This window comes from Antrostomus carolinensis, unplaced genomic scaffold (genome assembly GCF_000700745.2).
Source record: "Antrostomus carolinensis isolate BGI_N321 unplaced genomic scaffold, ASM70074v2 scaffold27249, whole genome shotgun sequence".
In the NCBI taxonomy this organism is placed as follows: Eukaryota; Metazoa; Chordata; class Aves; order Caprimulgiformes; family Caprimulgidae; genus Antrostomus; species Antrostomus carolinensis.
In genome coordinates, this window is record NW_010338298.1 from 1,245 (window position 1) to 21,978 (window position 20,734).

At 44.7% G+C, this 20,734-nt stretch overlaps 1 protein-coding gene and 1 non-coding gene across 2 annotated transcripts in view; both read right to left on the reverse strand.

The window, feature by feature from the left end:
- Window positions 1–2,998: 2,998 nt before the first annotated feature.
- Window positions 2,999–20,734, reverse strand: part of PRRC2B (proline rich coiled-coil 2B) — a 31,817-nt gene continuing 14,081 nt past the window's right edge. The window contains exons 14-31 of the mRNA XM_010175472.2: window positions 20,534–20,730; window positions 17,834–19,888; window positions 16,760–16,959; window positions 15,805–15,950; window positions 14,441–14,582; window positions 13,745–13,827; window positions 12,853–13,044; window positions 12,520–12,714; window positions 11,990–12,076; window positions 10,939–11,043; window positions 10,158–10,350; window positions 8,790–8,887; window positions 8,041–8,168; window positions 7,310–7,550; window positions 5,618–5,794; window positions 4,849–4,940; window positions 4,137–4,218; window positions 2,999–3,672 (exon numbers count right to left, since the gene is read on the reverse strand). Of these exons, the coding sequence (XP_010173774.1) occupies window positions 3,532–3,672; window positions 4,137–4,218; window positions 4,849–4,940; window positions 5,618–5,794; window positions 7,310–7,550; window positions 8,041–8,168; window positions 8,790–8,887; window positions 10,158–10,350; window positions 10,939–11,043; window positions 11,990–12,076; window positions 12,520–12,714; window positions 12,853–13,044; window positions 13,745–13,827; window positions 14,441–14,582; window positions 15,805–15,950; window positions 16,760–16,959; window positions 17,834–19,888; window positions 20,534–20,730 (4,554 nt within the window). The 3' untranslated portion in view covers window positions 2,999–3,531. The remainder of the gene's footprint in view (window positions 3,673–4,136; window positions 4,219–4,848; window positions 4,941–5,617; window positions 5,795–7,309; window positions 7,551–8,040; window positions 8,169–8,789; window positions 8,888–10,157; window positions 10,351–10,938; window positions 11,044–11,989; window positions 12,077–12,519; window positions 12,715–12,852; window positions 13,045–13,744; window positions 13,828–14,440; window positions 14,583–15,804; window positions 15,951–16,759; window positions 16,960–17,833; window positions 19,889–20,533; window positions 20,731–20,734) is intronic.
- Window positions 9,820–9,907, reverse strand: LOC114818921 (small nucleolar RNA SNORD62). Its single transcript, XR_003766319.1, has one exon. It is a non-coding gene; the product is annotated as a small nucleolar RNA SNORD62 (small nucleolar RNA).

Here is a 20,734-nt window from a genome sequence, read left to right on the forward strand (position 1 = left end):
CTCCCTTTTTTTCTTCCTTGACTTTTTTTTTTTTTAAATTTAATTTAATTAAGAGCTAAAAGCAGGCTGAACTGGAGAGGAAAGCAGCACTGAATACAGCTACTAGGACATGAATCACTATGTATAAGAGAATCGATTACACATGTTTCAGACCTTCAGCTGAACAAAAAGCAGCAAAGTCAACCTCTGAATATTTCTGCTTCACCCATTGTTGCTGAAAATATGGATTCCACCTCTCCCTCCCACTGCACGCTGCAACTTTCCTAGCAAAAGGAGCCTGCAATTTGGGTAGCTGATTTCCAGTCAAAGCAAAAGCAACTCACAGAATAAATCATTAGGGCACAACCCTTCAGTGGAGAAGAGGGCAAGCACCATTATCCCCTTATAAACCATATCCATGTTCTATACATCTCCATTCTCCTCTTCCCCAAGCTGAATCTGTTATCAGCATACCAGCAGCCTTGGCATGTCTGCACCTTGAGTATCAGAGACTTTCCTTTTGAGTCAAGAGCACCACAAACTGCACTGACCTTGTCCTAGCTTTAAACAAAAATATATACCAGAGAAGGCAGCTATTGCACTGTAGAAATTTAGGCTCTTAAAACTGCTTTCTGTCATACAAAACTCCTTTAAGTGAAAGAGAGTCTTGCCAACTGCAGCTGACAGTCACGCAAAGGTGAGGAATGGAATGAAGCTCACATGCATTTCTTGGCCTTTCCTGCACAGAATAATTCAGACATAATATATAAATAGAGCAGTGAAACAATTACTTTTTCACCTAGACCTACAACATCAAATACGTATAAATAAATTCTAGTGTTTTATTCTGTTGGGGGAAGGAATGGAGGGGTTAAAAGAGAAAGAAGGGTGACCTTTTTCAACAGGAAGTATTGTAGTTCTGATGGCATTTACACCAGAGGGACTGCAGTAATTTGTATCTTGCAATAAACCAGTTTTCTCCAACACGTTTGACCATTTTAAAGTCATCTAGGTGGGAGGAAAGAGGTTAGTGTCTGCAAAGCTTAAGTAGTGTGTCTAGGGTAGGAAAGAGATGAGAAGAGGGGGGCTCAGATAAGCCTCTTTAGCCATTATAGTTAGATTCTGGGTTGGTATTAGCTAGGGCCAGCTGGGCAGAAAGATAATAATTAAAAAAAAAGGCAAAAAAACAGACAATTCTGTTGTTCATGATATTTCAAGGAAGAAAATAGAAAGGGGGGTGGGATGACTTACTGGTGAAACAATCTTTGGAAAATGTTGGGAGCAGGACTAGCAGATGAGGATGCAGGTCTGGGAGATGTCTGAAGGCTGGGGAAATACTTGTCTCTAAATCTCAAACCCTGTACTTTAAGGATGATGCTAGAGAGATGCTGGCACACTCTGCTCTGAAGTTAAAAAAAAATAATCCATAAAACATGAGGAAAAAAAGAGCTTTTATTTTTCTTAAAGTACCATCCTATCCCTTTCCCTTTGAGTTCTCTGCCATGGTCAATGGGGACACCTGTGGGAGAGGGGACATTACTATGTCTAAGTTAGTCTAGGTTTCTAAGCTCTTTAAAGCTACTGTATAAAATTCTTATTTATACCTAGCTTAAAACTTCAAATGCATCCCTAGAAAGTAATGAAGGATCTTTCCCAGAAAGTGGGGGCGCTGGGGGAGCAAACGAAGAAACAAGAACACCTTTCAGATCCCTTCCCAAATACATTCTTTGTTCAAAATATCTTCTTTGGAACCACCAACAGTGACTTGCTGCCACCTAGCACAGGCAGACAGCACAGCCAGTTAGCAAGCTATCATCTGCAAAAATTAAATGTTCTTTCCCTTACTTCAGAGTGACCAGCCTACTTTACATTTTGAAAAAGCTAAACAACACAAACCAAGTTAGCCAAAAGTAGTTGAGTTTAACTAAGACTACTGTCAGCTGAAGGACTCCAAGCACTTTCAGGAACTTGGAAGTCCATCCTAAAATCTACATACACACGCGCGCACACACACACACACACACACACACAAACCAAAACCTAACAACCAAAGAAATAAAAACCCAACCCCCTCCCACTGGGACCTTCCTTTCATAGATCATCAAATACTGGTCAGGAAGTGTGAGGTGACGACAATGTATACACACTATATGCAACTGCATCTCAAGTGAAGAACCCTTTGCTGTTCATCTGGGGAAGGAGAGTAAAAGGATGCTTCTAACCTGTAATCTCTGTAATCATGCGCTTCCAACACAAAAAAGGAGGTTCCAAGTGTGCTAAAATGGCTGCCTTGCAGAGGGGCTGCCTTACCAATGCGTTTCTATGCGAATTTTACAAAAGGCCGTGAGTTAGAGGAACAGAAAGCAAGACCTAGGGAAAAGGGAGAAGAGCAAAGTTTAGGAGAGCAGCCCCAAGGGATGAACACAATAAAGAACAAGTGTCAGGAGACACGAAGAATTAGAGCAGCCAAGGTAGGGAGCATAAGAGAGCGTCACAACTACAAAAAGTAGTCCATACAGACCCGTTGGCTCTAGCCAACTCATCCGACCCATGTGCGGTGAGGAGATTTTTCTTAACAGATTTTACATTTCATAAATCTATGATTTACATTTTGTTGTGTGTTTGGCAGTCACTAAAAAATCCAAACCCACAAAAAAAACTCAAAACCTAGACCCAGATGAGCTTGCAACAGAAATTTGGTGTTTTGTTTTTTTTTTTCCTTAAAACGAAAATGCAACATCTTGTTGTGCACAAGGCACCCCAAATCTACAATTAAAATGGTGCAAGTTTCAAGAGTACTGCACTGATCTACTACATACCTTTAGTACACATTTACTTCTAATGCAAGCATTGCTTCTAGCTTAAAACGAAGAAATTAATGAATGCCATAACTGTCCTGTTTTTTTAATCAAACAATCTGAAAGGCTAAATCATCTGGGGAAAATATACCCAAACTCACTCAATTTTAGAAGTCACGATTCTCAACATAGGACAGAACCGTATATAAAACTACGGAGAGTTTTGTCAGAACATAATTTCAGCTGAAGGGAATTCTTTTCTGGAAGGAATGAGGAAAGCAGAAAGAAGGGCAGGGGGGAAATGAGAGAACATATAAAAGTTCTGCTATAAACAAAGATATAGCTTTTTTTTTTTTTTTGTAAAAACCTCAGCTGCCTTTAAAATGAAAAACCTCAAACTAAACCCTCTCCCCCAGTTGCCACTCTGCTGAGACAGAAGTAGGGAAGGAGAAGGATGGGCTTTGCCAAGTGAACAATCACAGCTACCTGTGGATGGGGCATGGAGCGGGAAAAACAAAAAAATAAATGGCTCAAGCCACTTAAGTCACATGGTTGGTTTGTTTTAAAGCAAGCAGGTCAATGTCATATTCACTGTTTCAAACTGCTTTGTGGGGAGAGGGGCTTGGATGATGTCACTGTAGTCAGTCAATGTGGGGCAGGGAGTAAATCCGGTGAGATTTTCAAGAGATCCAGTAGGGTCCAGTCTGAGCTGCAGTGCCGCTCAGGCAGCGGGACCAGGCGGGCAGAGGTGCTCCTAGGCCTTGCTTTCCTCCACTTTGACTGCCTGAGGTTTGATCGCTCCCGTGCGCACTGGCTTCATCTGGTTTGCGGAGGCCGCTTCTTGCAGCTTTACTGCTCCCAGGTTGGCTTTGTTTTCATCCACCCGCTGCTTTGCCTTTTTACATACAAAAACCAAAGCATTAGCTTAGCAGAGACCTCTAGGCAGATATAAAAAACCCCAAACTGTCACCATCATTCATACAAGACATCAAATTTGCTCCAGTCAGGTATTTCTTCTATTCTTTAACACTTTGCTGTCTTAAAACACCTCACATTGAGGATCTCCAAGTGTCTCACATGTCTGGCAATGCAAATAACCCATAAAAACTCAACAAAAAAAAATAACATGGACACTGTGATAGAGGTCATCCTCTAAGCTCTCCTGACTTTCAAATCACACAGCGTTACTCTTGGACTCAGTGTAACACCCACCCACTCTCCCTACAGGGAAAATGACAGCTCCCACATACAGCTTCAGTACACAGGCCTTTCTGCCTCTCCTCTTAAGTCCAAGGCACAGGCATGACAGCACAGAAGAGCAGACATTGTTGGGTCAAACAAGGTACTGATGTGCACTACCTGTTGTACATAGTGTCCTTGCACAGAGCCCATACTAACTGCTGGTCCAGACGGCTTCCCGCTTGGGCTGGCAGAGCTAGGCCTGGAAATCGAAGAGTCGACAATATTCATGGAGTAAATTCTACAATGGAATGAGAACCTTATTCATGTGTGAAAGAAAAAAAAAAGACAGCAGAAAGCAGCAGTAGACAGGGCATGAGTCTGTGCTGTACAGATCAGTGAGCTCCCCAGCCCAAAAGACAACCCATGGATTAGTTAAGAGAAAAAAATAAAGCAACTGCAGGTCCCAAAAGGCTGAATGAGCTCAAGGTTTGGTGGTATGTCTAGACACGAACACCTCTCATCTTGAGAGGATCGTGCTGCAAACTAAAACATTTATTCAGTGATCCTCAAATCTTTCACTTCAACAAGGAACAAACAGAAGCACACACCAATTCCAATTTGTCTTTAAGAGTCAGTAAACAAAAAAACTTTATGCACTTCCCACAAGCACAAAGGGCCAAGTCAGATACACGCTGGCCCCACACCCAAAAATGAAAGCCATGATCATGCATTTTGATACCAGTACCTGGACTACAGTAAGCACATTCCATATGCAAAAAACCCAAGTGAATCTTGTACAGGAATGATGCATGCACCATGTCACTGCAAAGGGGGAAAACTACTTCTTCCCCATTCTGACTAGGGAGGCAAAGTTCTGTAAATATTTTACCTGTACGTGTGTGGTGATGGTACAGACCCTCCGGAGGACATATTCTGTTTACCATCAGAGAAATGAAATCCTTTCATTTCCATTTGGGAGGACTACAGAGGAAAAAGAGTGAGAGTATCATCTTTGCATTCACAAATCACTCATTACTTCATATAAACACTTAAGCCAAATCTTTGCCCTTCTACCCATCGTGCCCATTAAAAGAAGAAACATTTTTCAGGTGAAGAAAGTGAGGCTTGTATGTGAAATAATCTGCTTGTATTAAACCAACAAGCCAGCAGCACAAGCAAATACAGAACTGGAAGTTAACCGCTGTGCTCTCTCTCCCCTATAATAGACAAACTTATGATACGAATCCATCAAACCAGACATGACATTAATATACCTACTCAAATGGACAAGCTTCACAACAGTGTGAAATATCTGGGCAGTATTCCAACTGTGTCTGGAGCTCACCACCCCTCAAGCACTCTGGGGAAACCTGTGTAAACATGTAATAAAACTGGAGACTCCAAACTGGATCAAGGCACGATGTGGCTCCCTGGAAACAGAATGATTACCAGCAACAAAACCTGAAAAACTCCTGGCCTGTGCTTTGGTGATGAGGGGAAAAAAAGGGCTCCTTCATTTTAACACCAGTCCTCGGCTTTGATATTTAAGGATCCCAAACAAGTCAGTCTCCCTTTTAACAAGTAAGATCAAGGAGCAAAACTTCATTGCAGAAGGGGTTAATGAATGCCAAGATGAGCATGCAGGACTTAATCCTTACCTCCCTGCTGGTAGCGAGAACAGAAGGCTGGGATCCAGGAGGGAGGATTCTTCGGGGAGCTCCTACAGGCAGGTTTTGGCCCTGAGGAAGCTGGATGGACTGTGGTAGAATCAGGGGCTGCTGGCCAGAGCCGTAGCGGGGCAGAGGAAGCTGGGAGCCAGGCACAGGCATTGTTAGCTGTGTGATAAGGACACGCAGTTAATTCAACGGTGGTAACAGTCTTGTGTTTGACACGCTGTCTCTTAATACCCTGAAAACACAGCACTGCTAAAAGGAAGCTCACAAACAGTGCAGTCTGGCACAGAATAAATGCAAATCAATGTAACAGAGGGACCTTCACACCAAAACACGTGTTCTGGTAGCAATGCCAACACTCTTGTCAGCTGGGCTTTTAACATGGCATCGATTTAACATAACTGCACACAGACATGGGCCTTTCCTCCTTGCATAGAGCCTTCAGCCAGTTTTTCAGTCTTCCTCATGCTCACTGCATATGTGTCTTTTCTCTTGATACGATGGCAGCGTCACACAGCTCATTGTCAGGAGTTTCGTTTGCAGCTTTGATGCCCAAACCAGAAAGTCTGCCACACCTTCATACCAAAGCATTTTGAGGACCGGACCTCCAGAGAAAGTGGTGGTGACCTCAGCTCTATGTTCTGCATTAAGCTTCAAACTGATGATGGTAATTAATCAAGAGTAATTTAAAAAAAAAAAAAACAAACCCAAAACCGAAACAAACCTAAGAAAACAGCTCAGGACTCAAGAGCCTCCTATTACCTCCAATGCATCTGGCAGTTCTCACAATTGCTGTATTTGGGAGGTTCTATGACAACAATTTATAATAAATAAATAAATAAATAAGTAAATAAATCTAAGGTTGGCAAAAGAGACCAAGTTACTAGCTTGGATAAAGCATTTCTTCAAATATTTAGTTAGTCAGAATTTTCTGTATTTTCCTCAGCTAAGTTTCTTTCAGGATTAACTCTTTATGCCAGTCACAACATAAAAATCCCTCTTTAAACAAAAAATAAACCTTAATATGTGGCACAAAATTAAGATGAGTGATAAAAGTATCAAACATTTCCAGAGAAACTGAACACATGACCACAAATACAGCTACACTCACAGTAGGATTCAATGTCTTTATCCAAACTATGTTTTACAAAAACTATTTTCACAGAATGAAATTCTTGTTAATATGCTGCCAAACAGATCAGCAGAAGTTGCAAATAATACCTGGATAACAAATGAATTGAGAAGACAGATGAGCTTTTAATAAAAGGTCCTAGTTCCCCTGGAAGTTGTGTTAAATCTGGAGAAGACTGGGATTTGGCTCTTGGCAGAGGTACTTTTAGAGCAACTATTGCATCATGGCCTCCTATGCATGAAGCACTGCAAGGTTTGATCTGCATGAAATGTCTATGTCGAGGGTGAGGACATCCCAAGTTACAAAATGACATCTCAGCAGGGACAGACAAGCAATTAGCAACGATCTCATTAATAAGGTGCTGGATGTTTGAAACAATGGTTCACAGAACAGTCTCTTGGGGAAATCTTTTGCCTCTTCACAGAGCTTAGTCCACATAAACAAATGACTTGGCACAAATACTAGTTTCAACGCAGTCTGAGAAACAAGTGGCTACAAAAAAGCCTGTACAAGGGAGTGGTTTGCAAGTCCTGCTCCTAACTAACCTGTGTAAGCTGAGAGTCCATCATCTGGGAGGCTCCCATACCAGCCGCCTGGTTTATCTGGCCTTCGTAAACCAGTGTCTGGCTTCCATTCATGGGCTGATAGGGGGACCCAGACTGAGTTTTCACCACCTCCAAGGGCTGCATGCCTGGGAAGGCAGAATATGGAGGCTTCAGAGCAGTGCCTCCTGTCAGGACCATGGTGCTGGGTTGAGACAGACTGGGGTGCATGTACACCTGAGACCTGGAGAAGAAAAATATAACCAAGTCATTACACAGAAAACCTTTAGAAACTATACACACATCCCCCGTGTGTCAAACCGTATCTCGTCTGCCAGCAGTTCTCAGAATAAAAAATTAACAGCTTAGAAATAAGCTGCCACTTCCCATTTTAGTTACCGGGTTTTTTACTTCCACTTTTAAGCCCTTACAACAGTGTCCTTGTGTTGCAGGAATATATTCAACAGAATGCCTATCCAAAGTTTATGTATCGATATCCTGCACAATAAACTCTGCATTAGTAATAATAAGGGAGGATTCAGGTTACCAGAAGTCTGCAGCAGTTTTGCAAAGCAGAAAAGAATCAGAAGTTACAGATTCAAAGAGGAAAAGAAAAAAAGGTCTGTTTTTGTTTTTTTTTTTTAAACCTCAGTGTCTAGGTTTCTGAGGCCCTGAAGGACACCTGGAACATAAGAGTTCAGACCACAAGGAAATGAAAAACTAGAAGCAGTTACCTGAAGGGCTGTATGGAGCTGTACATCTCTTGGGACTGGGAAACAGGCAGACCACCCCTCAAGCCAAGCTGAGCTTGGGCCTGTAAGGATGTGTGGAGGGAAATGGGAATCTGCTGAGCAGCAGCAGCCTGCAGAAGAAATTAAGATGACTGAGAAAAATCCATCAGTTTCCTCCATGAGTCAATCTGTCACGAAAGTTACCTACACTGCACCTTCACCCAGCCCCTGCACCATTCCACAGAACAGCAGCACGCCGGCACGGAAGACACTGCAGAGGCAGCCAAGAGGGAAGACGAGTGCCTGCAAGAGGCATTTGATGGACACGAGGGGATCAATGTTCTCTGGATACAGAACAGGCACTGACGATCTCAGCTCTCATTTGCCTGCACTCTTCCCTTGAAGGGACTCTCCCCAACCCTATCAACACCCTATTTACCAAGATTAGTGAAATCACTCATCAGCATGGACTAGCTGGAGAATTTACTTAAAGTCACTTCACCTCACACAGAGGCCTCAGCATCTGCTTCAGTTAAACCCTGTCCAAAGGCACTGGTACAAAAGGGGAAAAACCTCTCAATTCCCTCCCTTCAATATCTGTGACACCCACTGGGAAGCAGCATTCAAGGAAATTAAAGAGAGCCACATCTAAGCTCCTTTGGGCTATCAGAGAGATAAATGACTCCTTGTTTCTTAAATGCCACCCTGAAGACTTCTTAAGAAACCAGTAGCTAGTTGTATTTCTCCCTCACCTGTTGGTAGCTTTGCTGCTGAGGTATCGTCTGAGGGACCAGGCGGGGCTGACTTGCAAACACATGGCCATCCAGATACAGGGGTGGAATATGATTACCTAAACATCAGAGAAGGCAGGCTGTAAATTCAAGGTACAGGGGAGATACAGACACAGTACACTACAGAGATCTGCAGGTCAAGACTATTTCCTACCTCTCAGGAAGTCAACACAAACATAGTACCCATTCAGAGGAGCCTGTAAAGCTCCTAAGTACACATACGAAAGCCAGCAGCCCACTTACAGTAGCAGGCTTGCTGAGAATTAATCATACCTTTCTGTAAGAGGCTAAATGTAAATCCAGGTTTATCACCTCCACAAAAAAGTCAGACACACTAACAGTTCAGAAATTACCAAGTTGTACTCCAAACTGTTCCTAAATGCCAGAAACCTGCTCTGCAATCATCTCATCTTTGCAGCTAGGAGGGACAGAAAGAGCAAGCATGGTGTTTGAGACCTTCACACAGGAGATCTAAAACCCATATTCACCCCAAGGGTGGCACCAATTAGAAAATGCTGTGCCTCTCCTGTGGTTCTGTGCAGGTCTGAGCCACAGGATTTACAAGCAAAATTAGGGTGGGTGGGGAAGGAAGTCACCTGACTTGGAACAATCTATTTTCCAAGTCAAGCTAATAACAGAGTCATTACAGTGGTCCACTTGTTACCACTTCTGTCCAGCATATTCCACTCCATTCTTGAATTGAGGAACGAGAAAGATAGTGCATACATGAGAGGTCCTTTGGGACCCAGCAGAGAATCCAAATACATTTCCTTTTCCCAGATGCTCTCTCTAATTATACACACTATCTAACATGACTGAGCTTAAGCTTTTCCTCTTAACTCAAATACAGCAACACCATCCCACCTCCCAGAGCTCTGCAAACTGTAAGGAACTTGTTGTTAAGTACAAAGAGCAGAAGATGCTCAGAACCCGTGACGTAAATAGCCAAATGAGCAGAGGAATGGCTGGTACTGATACTGGGACTGCTGAGTCTCTCAGCCATAGGTTTCTTCACTTCCCTTATGTTCTATTGAGCACACGGTGAAGGGTAAGCAGGATCTATTGGGACATCACAGAGACTTGCCACTATACAGGGAAATTCGTCCTTGTGCCAAGTTTATACCAGTCCCATTCAAGTAACATTCTTCAAAGTGGGCAGACGGTCCCTCTTCCTGTCTTGATTGAATTGTTAAGCATCTGTTAAATACCAGCCAGCTGGTTACTTTACATGGAAGCTCTTCTCACCATGCTCTCCTCTGCTAGAATCAGAGGATGATTCCTAGATACCAACCAGACAGTGCAAATACTGCTGTTGCAGTTTGCAGGTACCTGGAATAGATGCAGAAGGTGCTACGGACGCCACAGGCATAGGAGGCATAGAAACTCCACCAAAAGAGCTGTAGCTGACACCGTTGGAAGCTCCAACACTGGAAGGAGGCTGGATGCCTGAGCCTGCGCCTCCTGGGGAGTTCTGTTCTGGTAAACTAGGAGAGTTTTCCCAAGCTTTACGAGCAGACTCCATCTATGGAAATGAAGGACAATAACTGCAGACAGTTCAAATGGGGAGGACAATACTGAAGCCTAGAGTTGCTCATCTGTGACCTATTACTTCAAATTCAATCTAATCTAGTCATAGTGGAAAGCTGCCAGGTCTCAAGTCAAGTTTTACACTAATTCCCAGTGGGCAAGCGTCCTTCACAAACACTCAATTCCCCTTGGCATTTGCTGAGCTTTCTGGGTTTGGGGTGGTGGTGGGTTTTGTTTTGTTTTATTTTGGGTTTTGTTGTTGTTTGTCTGTTTGTTTTTTGGTTTTTGTTTTTTCTTCTTTAAACCATCAGGCACCTAGGATCCATGACCAGCCATCTCATCCAGCTACTGAAATAGTAGGAAAACTCTGCTGCACTCGCTCTACAATTGGCAAGGACTTCAACATCCAGGACTGTTGAAACACACGCCCTTCCACCTATGCTGAATAGCAAACATGCACAACTTTTACAGAAACTAATTAAAGATTCAGCAGTACCTAACAAAATGCCCTGAGAAAGATCTCTCCATCCTCACTACTCTGGACATGGAAACATGGTATCCACACACATGCCAGCTTGCTTACCTTAAGAGTAAGGTCTGCAGTGGGGAAGGACATTGGGTTGAGGCCAATGCACCGCTGGAGGTGATGATCTCTTCGCAGAATGGGAATGGACTGCGTTAACCCTGCCTGAGGGGAGATTCGTAAAGGGTTAATACTTTATAAACTCTTATGAGAATGTCATGAGCTACCAACACTGACAGAGTTCTCAGCTGGCAGCTCCAGTAACTAACTACATCTCAAAGGATTCAATCCTCAGTGGTACTGCAGGAGTTAAGGACCACAATTCAATGGTGATCCATTCTGCCACTGGAATAAACGAAGCTTCAGTGATATGCAATGACACCCTCTATGTGTCATCACACAGACACTTAAACATCCATTTGACCCAGTGACTTCAATTTGCAGAAGAGTTCCCCCTCCTGCCCTGTATTTGGAATCTACTTAAATTTCAGACAAAGCCTGTTTCTGAAAAGAAATATCCTTTAAGACAAACCTCCAAAATCAGTCTACAAACTTGAAGACATTTTAAAATAAAAATAATAAAAAAAAAGCTTTTTGAGTTTCTCACACTGCTGTCTACAGCTGAGCTACAAGCTGGGCTTTCAGCGCGCTCACTCTTTCACATAAAATAATGAAATACCCAGATGGCCGGCTTAAGATAGGAAACCTCCAAAAGGGCCTGACTAACAAGTGACAGTTTTCTGACGTGCTCTGGCAGATGAGATTTTCTGAGGAAGCTGGCAATCCAGGCCTAAAAATGCCACTATCATGGCCACTTCCAGCATTCTTTCTGTGTCTCACGGGAGGAGATGTGCAACACCTCTTGCTTTACACAGGTCACTCAATGATAATGGAGTTGCTCCCTATATAGTTTCTGAGATAAGGATGCTCATTTTATTAAGGTACCTTGAGGCCACAGAGTTCCATTATGGATTTTAGCCACATGAGTGGCCTAAGCATAAAGTGTGAACTCAACTGCAAACAAATACACTTGCTTTCTTTGGAAGCATCTACGGTTTAACTAAGGAGTATCTCCAATGAATCAATCCCAAAAGAAAAAAGAAATACTTACATTAGTGGCCAAGGCATCCTGCAATTTGGCGACAGGGTTAGCTGCAGTGCCAGAGGCAGAACCAGGTGGCAAGCTGAAGTCAGAGTCCTGAAAAACCAAAACACACAAAATTCAAATCCAGGTCCAAGAGCCACCCATCTGCTTCTCATGGTTAGCATGAAGAAGCTTTAGCCTGAATCATGACACTAGAAACTAAAGACTGTCTTCCAGTAAGCCTTACTGGAAGATAACAAAAAGAAGCTTCTCAGCACTCAGCAGCAGGCAACCCCCAGAGGCACACAAAGGCTTAGATGGCCATAATTTTGTCCCTCACCTCTGTTACCACCCCAGCTGGTCCTTGGGACAGTATTTCCAAGAGGATATTGCATGTTTGCCAAGACATCCTGAGTACCTGGCTTGTGTCAGTAATGAAATCTAAGGCAAATCTACAGCTGGAAGCTTCCTCTAAAATAACCCTTCTGCCTCAAACCACCTTTCATATCTCAACAAGCTCAAATCACCAAGAAGATAAAATTAAATTCAATCCTCACTTTAGGATTTACTCCAAATTCAATGGGTGGCACAGGAAGTACAGAATCCACGTGAATTTCCACCCCGTTAACAGGGGGAATATTCCCTTCCAGCCGTTCCGTTCCCTCCGAACCCTTTCTGTTTTTCAGGGAGCGTTCGTTGCCGATTGGTCCAGGCTTGTGTTCCTTGTTCTGTCCTGAGCCTTGATCTGAATCCTTAACAGGAAAGCAGAGAGGCTGAGACACAAAGACTGAATAACCCAATCTCAAGCCTTAAAAACGCTACAAGAACAACACAACCACTTCACAAGGTCTCTCACTATACGCTCTGGCTTGGCTGCAAATCCAGATTACCTTTTTATCAGTTTGCTTCTGCACTTGCTCCTTCTGGCAGTCAGGCTTTGGGTCCACCAGGCCAGCCCCATTCATCTCCTCTGGTTTGAGGGTGCCATATGGAGAACTGCGCTGAGAGGAGGTAGCGGAGGATTCCCGAGACTCCGCGCTCAAGTCAATGCCACTATCCCCCTGGCTGCCTTTAAAACCCTGCTATGCAAAGCACGAAATGTGTTAAAGCCCCGGACTCCGACCCAGCTCCACAAAGGAGGAAAGAAAATCCCAGAAAACAGCAAGACCATGTTCTCCTTTTCAAATCACGTTCTTGGTTAAGTGCAAAGGAGCTGGGCCTGACCTGCAGCATCCCTTGGCTGCTGCTTCAGCTTTACGCAACCCTGGGACAGCTTAACCAATGCACCAACCGGACCATGGCTTTAGAATAAAGAAAGTGTCCCACACAGCAACTAGGCTGAGATTGCCAAACTCATTTTACTTGTGACCCAAACCAGATATGAACTCTGGTCTCCAGAGGTGAAGCATTCGGGAACCTCCTCCGCCCTCCCTGCATTAAGGCTACAGCTACACACTGCTCATAGGTATGAGGCACTCAAGCATCACCTACGAGATTCTATCATCCTTGACCACACTCTGCATCCAGTAAGGAGCATAACCCTGGAATAGCTCTACTGGTTACTCCAGATTTATACTCGCAGGTAACACCAAGCAGTGCCTGGCCCTCTAGGTCAAGATTTGAGCAGCTTTAAGTTCAAATCAGAACTGCAAAGAGACAGTTTAAAATTGCACAAGCAGAGCCGAGACTCACTAAGCACAGATGGAGCAATGAGAAGCATAAGCCACCTACGTTAATATTTTATACACACAATACCTGCATGGCACATTAAATGCCACTTACCTCAGTGGTGCTAGATTCAGTACCATTAAAGGTATTTACAGGTTTGCTCCAGGAATCACTGCCAGGAGACTGAACGGAAAGAGCTGGAAGAGAACGGAAGGCGGCGTTCAGCTGCTTGAAACACAACTGTGAACACACCTTGTATAACATGCAGGTTACACTATTAACTTTCCATTTCTAGATATGAGGTAGGATATTTTCACCACCTCAGAAAGCTAGCGCTGCCTATTCAGCTGAGATATGACACAGCATAGAGAAGACAGGGCATGGAGAGCAAGGGAAGAGATTTCTCAGGGAACATGGAAACAAGAGGAGAAAGAGCAGGGACAGAAACAAGGGAGGCACTTGCTATTCGGGGCTAGACAATGAGAAAACAGAGGAAGGCAAAGTAAGAAAATGGCTGAAACAGATCCAGCCCCACAGGCTATAAAATGCTATGTAGGATCTCGATGTTACAAAAAGACCCAAGAAATAGATTATGAGACTGATGACATGGTCAATGACAGGAAAAGGATGGTTGAATAACACAGCTTTGAACACATACTACTCTAGATGTCTGCTAGCTCCCCTCCCACTTCCAGCACCAGACAAGAGAAGGTTTTCTCCTCTTAAGCACAGATGCTCTGTCCTTCCTGCACACACCAGAGGTTTCCCCAGCTGCGCTAAACACTCCAAAACAGACAGACCCAAACTTACCTGGGCTGTTGCTCTCCCAGATGTCTGTGCCCAGGCTGTTTCCAGACACTGTTACATCACTTTGCTCCAAGCACAAGCCATTCTGCTTCTTAGCAAATCGAGGAGGAATGCGAGACTGAAGGACACGGGCCTTAGCTGGTGCCTGAGGGAGGAAAGGCACAGGCCATAAGACCTCTCACTGCACTGGGCTAACACAGCCTGCTCCTGGCAAGTTCAAACCCCAGATTTCTAAATGCTGCCATGTGAAAAGCCCCCAACTCATGTAACAGAACAATACAAAGTAGTTCTGACTCTCCTCCCCGTCCTTTTTTTTTCCTCCAATGGATCCTGTACTTACTGGGAGATTCCTTCAGTCTAATAGGACAGTGAAAGAAGCTGCCTTCAGCAGCATGAGATTTTTTTCTTTTGGGGATACAAAGCAAAGCAAAATTAACAATGCAACAGATTTGCTCTGCTCAATTCCTCTCCTTTACTCCAGCTAAAGCAAGGTCAACTAATAATTTCACAGTACAGAGATGGCTCTTTCACAGAGCCAAGATCTGAAGAGAAAGAGAAGCACATCTCTGCAATTGCAAGACTTTTCCCACTGCACATTCACATGTTGTCTTCAGCTTAATTTTAAAGATGCCAAGCAACCAGGCTTTTATAACTTTGCTTGGGAGACTCCCTGAAGCTATCACAAGCTCCTCCTTGTCACGAAATATTTCCCAATGATGCTTTTGTTTTGCATTTAGTCCTCCACATTTTACTAAGCCTCCTTCCATGTCAAAATATTCTCTCATCCCCCTAGAATTTGCAGTCTTCTAGTACATGTAGACAAACATCCCCCCTCCTAAACACTACTTAAGTGCAGTCTTAAATCTTTCCTTGTAAATCAATTCCTTTATCCTATTATGAACAAAAAATGGTCAAGAGTTTTTTCCAGTTTATTTCTTGTCAGGTGCCCAGACACAAAAATGACACCTCTGGCAGGAAGATACCACATCCTGCTCTAGCAATAACACATCGTTGACACAGTAAGAGTGCAGAGGTCCTCCACTGCTCACTGCTGCCACTGGGCTTAGCAACTCGCTTAGTAAGGCAAGTTGCTTTGGATGAGGATCACTTCAGAAAACCCTCCTTAACTCAGAATTAACAATTCCAATAGAAAACAAGAGCAGTCAGAAATCTAACCATCCTTTTCAGAACAATGGCCCCTGCCCATGAGAGCCAAAATATGTTTCCTGGGTCTAATACATGATCTGTACTACTTTGGTGAGCTGCACGTTTTTTCTGCTTATCCAAACACTTTCTGGGGCCCTGTCCCACTAACTGCAGTCCAAACAATGTATCAGGTTAAGCTTTTTCTGCCTCCCACTCCTCACCTGAGCAGCCTGTTCCTTCTTCCTTCGCTCCTCTTCCAGCAAACGACGTTGCTTTTTAGTAAGAACCTCAATGAAGCCTTCACCTGCTATAGAACTCACTTCATTCTCTTCTGCTGTGTTCGACACCCGATTATCAATGATGGTACCTGAACAAAGCATATACAGGGGAAAAAATATTGCATGTGTATATGTATATAAAGCTTCATAATTGTAGTAATTTGAAGAGTGCATTCCAAAACAAGTTCAGCCAGCAGCACCGCAGCTAAGCTTTGAAAACTAAGCCATGGTAGCCTGTTAACTTCTACCAGTCACTTTGTCCTGCAGGGCTTTGCTCTCCTCTGCCTCGAGATGAGCACAGTCCAGCTGGGAGAGCTTGGGAACATGAGCCATGTGGTAACTTGGGTAACTTTAGGTGGAGTATCAGTTGAAGCAAACCTTTACAAATATTAGCAAGGACAAAGCAGGTACAGGTGCTTTTGAAAACACACCCATCACCTCTGAACGTAAAACCTCATTTCTACGAAAGGCAAAATGCTGAGTCATGGCCAAATACCCATGGTTTCAGAGATACTAATTTCTTGCCTCCTTGCCATGAGCTCAGATTCAACTTCTGCACTCTGGCTGCTCTTTCAATTTCCTACTTAAGGTATTTTGGCTTGAAATTTAATACCTTAGATAGAAATATGGAAAAGGCTCATTTCTCCCTAAAATCAAACTTTCTATAGAAGAAACTTTAGAGAGGCTGTCAGATCTGGCTGAAAGTTTGGGTATAAAATTTAAAACCATCTTTGTCTTCCATGTTTTCTCTATTCAGACACACTGAAATTTGTTTGTGTAAATAAATGGAAAGTAATCCAACCTGATATTTAACATTACACAGGATTGAATCAGCCTGGCTTCAAGTCAGCCACAATGTGTTACCCCTTTAAAGAAACAAATTAATTAAGACACTCACTTCCATAACTCAGTTCAAACTGTGACAAGGCCTCTCCCTTCTCATTTGCTCTCTGCGCAGTGGATTTGGGCTCCTTCTCCATCTTTTTACCTGGCCCCTCAGCACTTTCCGAGTTGGCATGGGAAGCCCTGTCCAAGCTGTAAATGGAGTGGCTGCTCCCACCACTGGTGTTGCCAATGCCCCCTCCTTCTTCTGGAGACCTACAAGGAAAGAAGGGAAAGGAATCAGATTTGTCAATAGAAGATGAGTAGAAGTAGCAAGAAGAAAACATATGGGCTACATTTTCTTTACCAGTGTTCCAATCACTCCTCATCCTTCCCCAGCATTTGCTCAACTGAAGCAGATGTTAAAATTCTGAGCACACAGCCCATTACAAGGATGTTACTGGGGAAGTGGGATGGAAACAGAACAATACCTGTGCTCATCAGTCAACCAACACACTGCCCTGTGGCAACAAAACCAATACCCTAGCTCCCCATGGTGAGGTCTCTATGCTTCTGTACAGTGTCTCTTACTCTCCTATGACACTGCTCTAACAGCTCCCCTGCTCCTCTTGGCAATTAACGCACACTTCTTGGCAAGCATCAGGTGATGGGAAGGGAGATGGGGAGAAACTGATGACATTAAGAAAAAAAAAAACAAACATAACTTTTCCATTTTGTTTCTCATAGAATTTTTTGGCCCATTTGACCACCATCCACACATCATTCCCAAGCATTCACCTCACAAAAGAGGCATGGTTAAAGGAGAAAGGGAAAAAAAAACCTTACCCCTTCCCCTTACTTTCCCTTCCTACCTGCCTGCATCTTTCCAGACATCAGTTCTCTCCCTTACTTCCATATAAACTACTATTAGTTACTACATCCAGGAGTTGGGGGAGATGGGTCACAAGAGAACAGAAAACAAAGAACAAGTTGCCTATTTGGATACCAAAAGGTTGGATAAACTGTGCTAGAAGTCACCTTCACTAGATGGAAATAAACACAGCCAACAGCTCCTCACCCCCAGCCCAGCCCTTCTCCATTCCTCCAATATCTGCATAACAGATCTCTGTACATCAGAATGCAACTTTACCTTTTGCTTTTTATCAGCGCCCCATTCTGCTGGCTCTCGTATCTGGAAGCTGCTCCTACTCCAGTCCTGACAGACTGCTCTGCAAATCCTGCTGGCTCGGCCTTGCGGCTCTGCCTGTCGACAAGTGGCCTTTGGCTGGAGAAGCTCCTCTTTGCTAGCTCCCTCTTCTCTCCCAAGCTCCCACTCCCGAGGCCACCCTCCAGCTGGCCTTCACCCTCTGAAACACCATCTCGCCTCTCCCGTCGCTCGCTGAAGTCGCTGCTTTCAGATGCTGTCTCCCACTCCTCGTTGGCGTGGTCTGATGAGTTCTGGTAGGACAGCTCAGGAGACCGTCTGCCTGAGATGTTGCTCTTCTCCGTGGTGGTCAGCTTAGGTCTTCCAGGCCACTGGCTGGGCAGCAGGCTGGGGCCTCCCTCCTCGGAGTTCCACTGGCCAACTGATTCCCTCTCTTGTCTGAGGCGCCTGAATCGTGGGGGCTTGTCTTGGCGGGGGGGACGCCGTCTCCTGAACGGCCTGTTCTCTATGTTCTCCTGATCTGCTGAGTAATCTTCCTGGAAAAAGTGCCTCTTGTCATCCAGGTGACTCTCATCAAAAACCCGGCTGGAGAAGGAATCCACGTGTTTGTAAGAATCCTGAATGTAGTCCCTGTCAGACTGCTGCCTGCTCCCAAAAGTGTCTGATGGAGAGGTGTGGCTGTACTCCTGCCACCCTGCTCCTCCACTCCTGCCTTGCCACTGGGTGGGCTCCTTACCCATGAAACCCCTTCGCCCATAGCCAGAGTTGCTCAGTCTTGGCGGTAGTGACCTCCCAAAAGCTCTTGGAGCCCTCATCTTAGGATCCAGACTAGTGTGATCATCTGAATAGATTTTGTTGGACCTCCAAGACTCTTTGAAGTCTCCCTTTTTCAAATCACTGTCCTCTCTGTCCAGCACAGAGCCTTCATTGCTGTTTTCCGAGCCCCTCTGTCGGCGACGCTTGGGGAGCTCCTCGTATTCCGACCCTTCACTGTGCGTCTCACTTGCAATGCGGCGCCTTGGCTTGCCTCTGGGGAAGTCCTCTGGCTGGTTGAACTCCCGAAGCCCTCGCCCTCGGCTGCTTCGCTGGTTGTTATAGACTCCTCGGCTGCCCACAACAGTGCCTCGGCCTCTGAAAGTGAACTCTCTGAAGCCTCTCCCACGCCCACGCCCTTGACCTCTCCCACCAAAGGCTTGTTCCTCATCAATAAAGATCCAGTTGTTTCTTTTTGTAGGAGGGATATCACCAGACTCTCTGGAGAGCTTGTTCTCCCAGCTTTTTTCTGGCTTCTCTTCCTCCTCCTCTTCCTCTTCAGATTTCTCAGCCTCTTGGGCAAGGCTGGCCTGGGAAGAACCTTTGTCATCCAGCAGGTAACGCGTGGAGCTCAGTACGGCTGCAGAGTCATCTGACTCATTTTCTACTTTCTGAACAGCTGCCTTCTCCTTCAGCGGGCGCGAGGTGTCCTCTCCCTCCAGCTTAACCTTCTCCATCTCCTTCTCCTTTTCTTCCACCTTGAGGGCTTTCAGGACTGGTTTTTTAATTGGGCCTGATCGCCGTGTCCTCCCCATTTGCTCCTGGTGCTGACCACTGGTGTTCCGGTTCTCAGGAGCCCACTCTGTTGTCTCTTCAGTGGGCTGTTTGGTATTAGCCCCTTCTTTCTTCCATGGATCAGCACTGAATGACTGCTCATCCCTGGGCACTTCTTCAGCAACCTCCGCTGCAGTCTCCGATGGTTTCTGATGGTGGCCGATATCCCAGCCATTATATTCAGGCTTCTTCTCTGCTTGGATAAAATCAGGCTCCAGGGGCGAACACCTCAAGTTTGCATGGCGATTGCTAGAAGGACAGGTTTCCTGCACAGTCTCCTGATGCTGAAACAAGAGATCTTGGCCTATCCTCTGAGAAGACAGGCAGCTGTCAAAGTCTGCTTGGGCCTTCTTGTCAAAAGCATTCAAATACTCCTCCCCTCTCTCCTCAAAGAGATCTCGCTGGGTGCTCAGACTCTCTGGCCTTCCAGGAGAAGCACAGTAACTGTCATTCCTGAGACAGAAACAAACAACAAACAAAAGTAAGTCAACTAATGCAGAGCACAGCACAGTCTCCAAGGGCCCAGGCTGGGCACAAGAGGCAGAAACAAATAAATAAATTGGGGTTTGTTCTAAATCATGAGGCAGTGAGCCTATAAATACCTGAATGTTGGGCAGATCTGCTGTGGCCCCAGTCTGTACTGCCTAGTTTGTCAAATCAATGGATGATAAAGAAAGCAGTTCCTATGATGGGCAGCAAACTTAAGAAATAAAGGGATATTCAGCCTCCAACATATATGGAGATCTGAAAACAAGGACTTGGTTTCAGAAAGTCTCAAAGAATTAGGAGACAAACTAGAATTTTTTGACTCATTGTTTTCTCTACCTACCCATGTAGGTGATAAGTGCCTCTCTCCTACTGAGCAGGCTCCAAACTGGTCAGCTTAGACTGGCATCAGATAGAAAAACTCCGAATAGCTCAGTCTGTAAGCACCTCCATGACATAAACACTCAACAATGTAAAGGTGCTACCAGACTAGTAACTTGGACTGTTCAGAGACATCTTTTGGGTCAACTCTACACCTGTTTTTCAGTAGGAGATGACTTACAGCAGCACCTCCCCTCACAGCACACATGAGGACAGGAGTTCTGCACTCACCTGGCATGCAGCCCCTCCATGTTCATGTTGTCAGCCTGTTTTTGATGCGACAGGGAGTACCCTTTGCTCTGCAGAGATGTGTAGCTCTCCTGGCCCCACACTGGAACAGGGTCCAAGGGAGCAGTTTTCCTTTCCACGTGCCCTGCCTGACAGTTCTGATCTTCAGACCGACAGCTGCTCCCACCGATGGAGTCCTGCTGA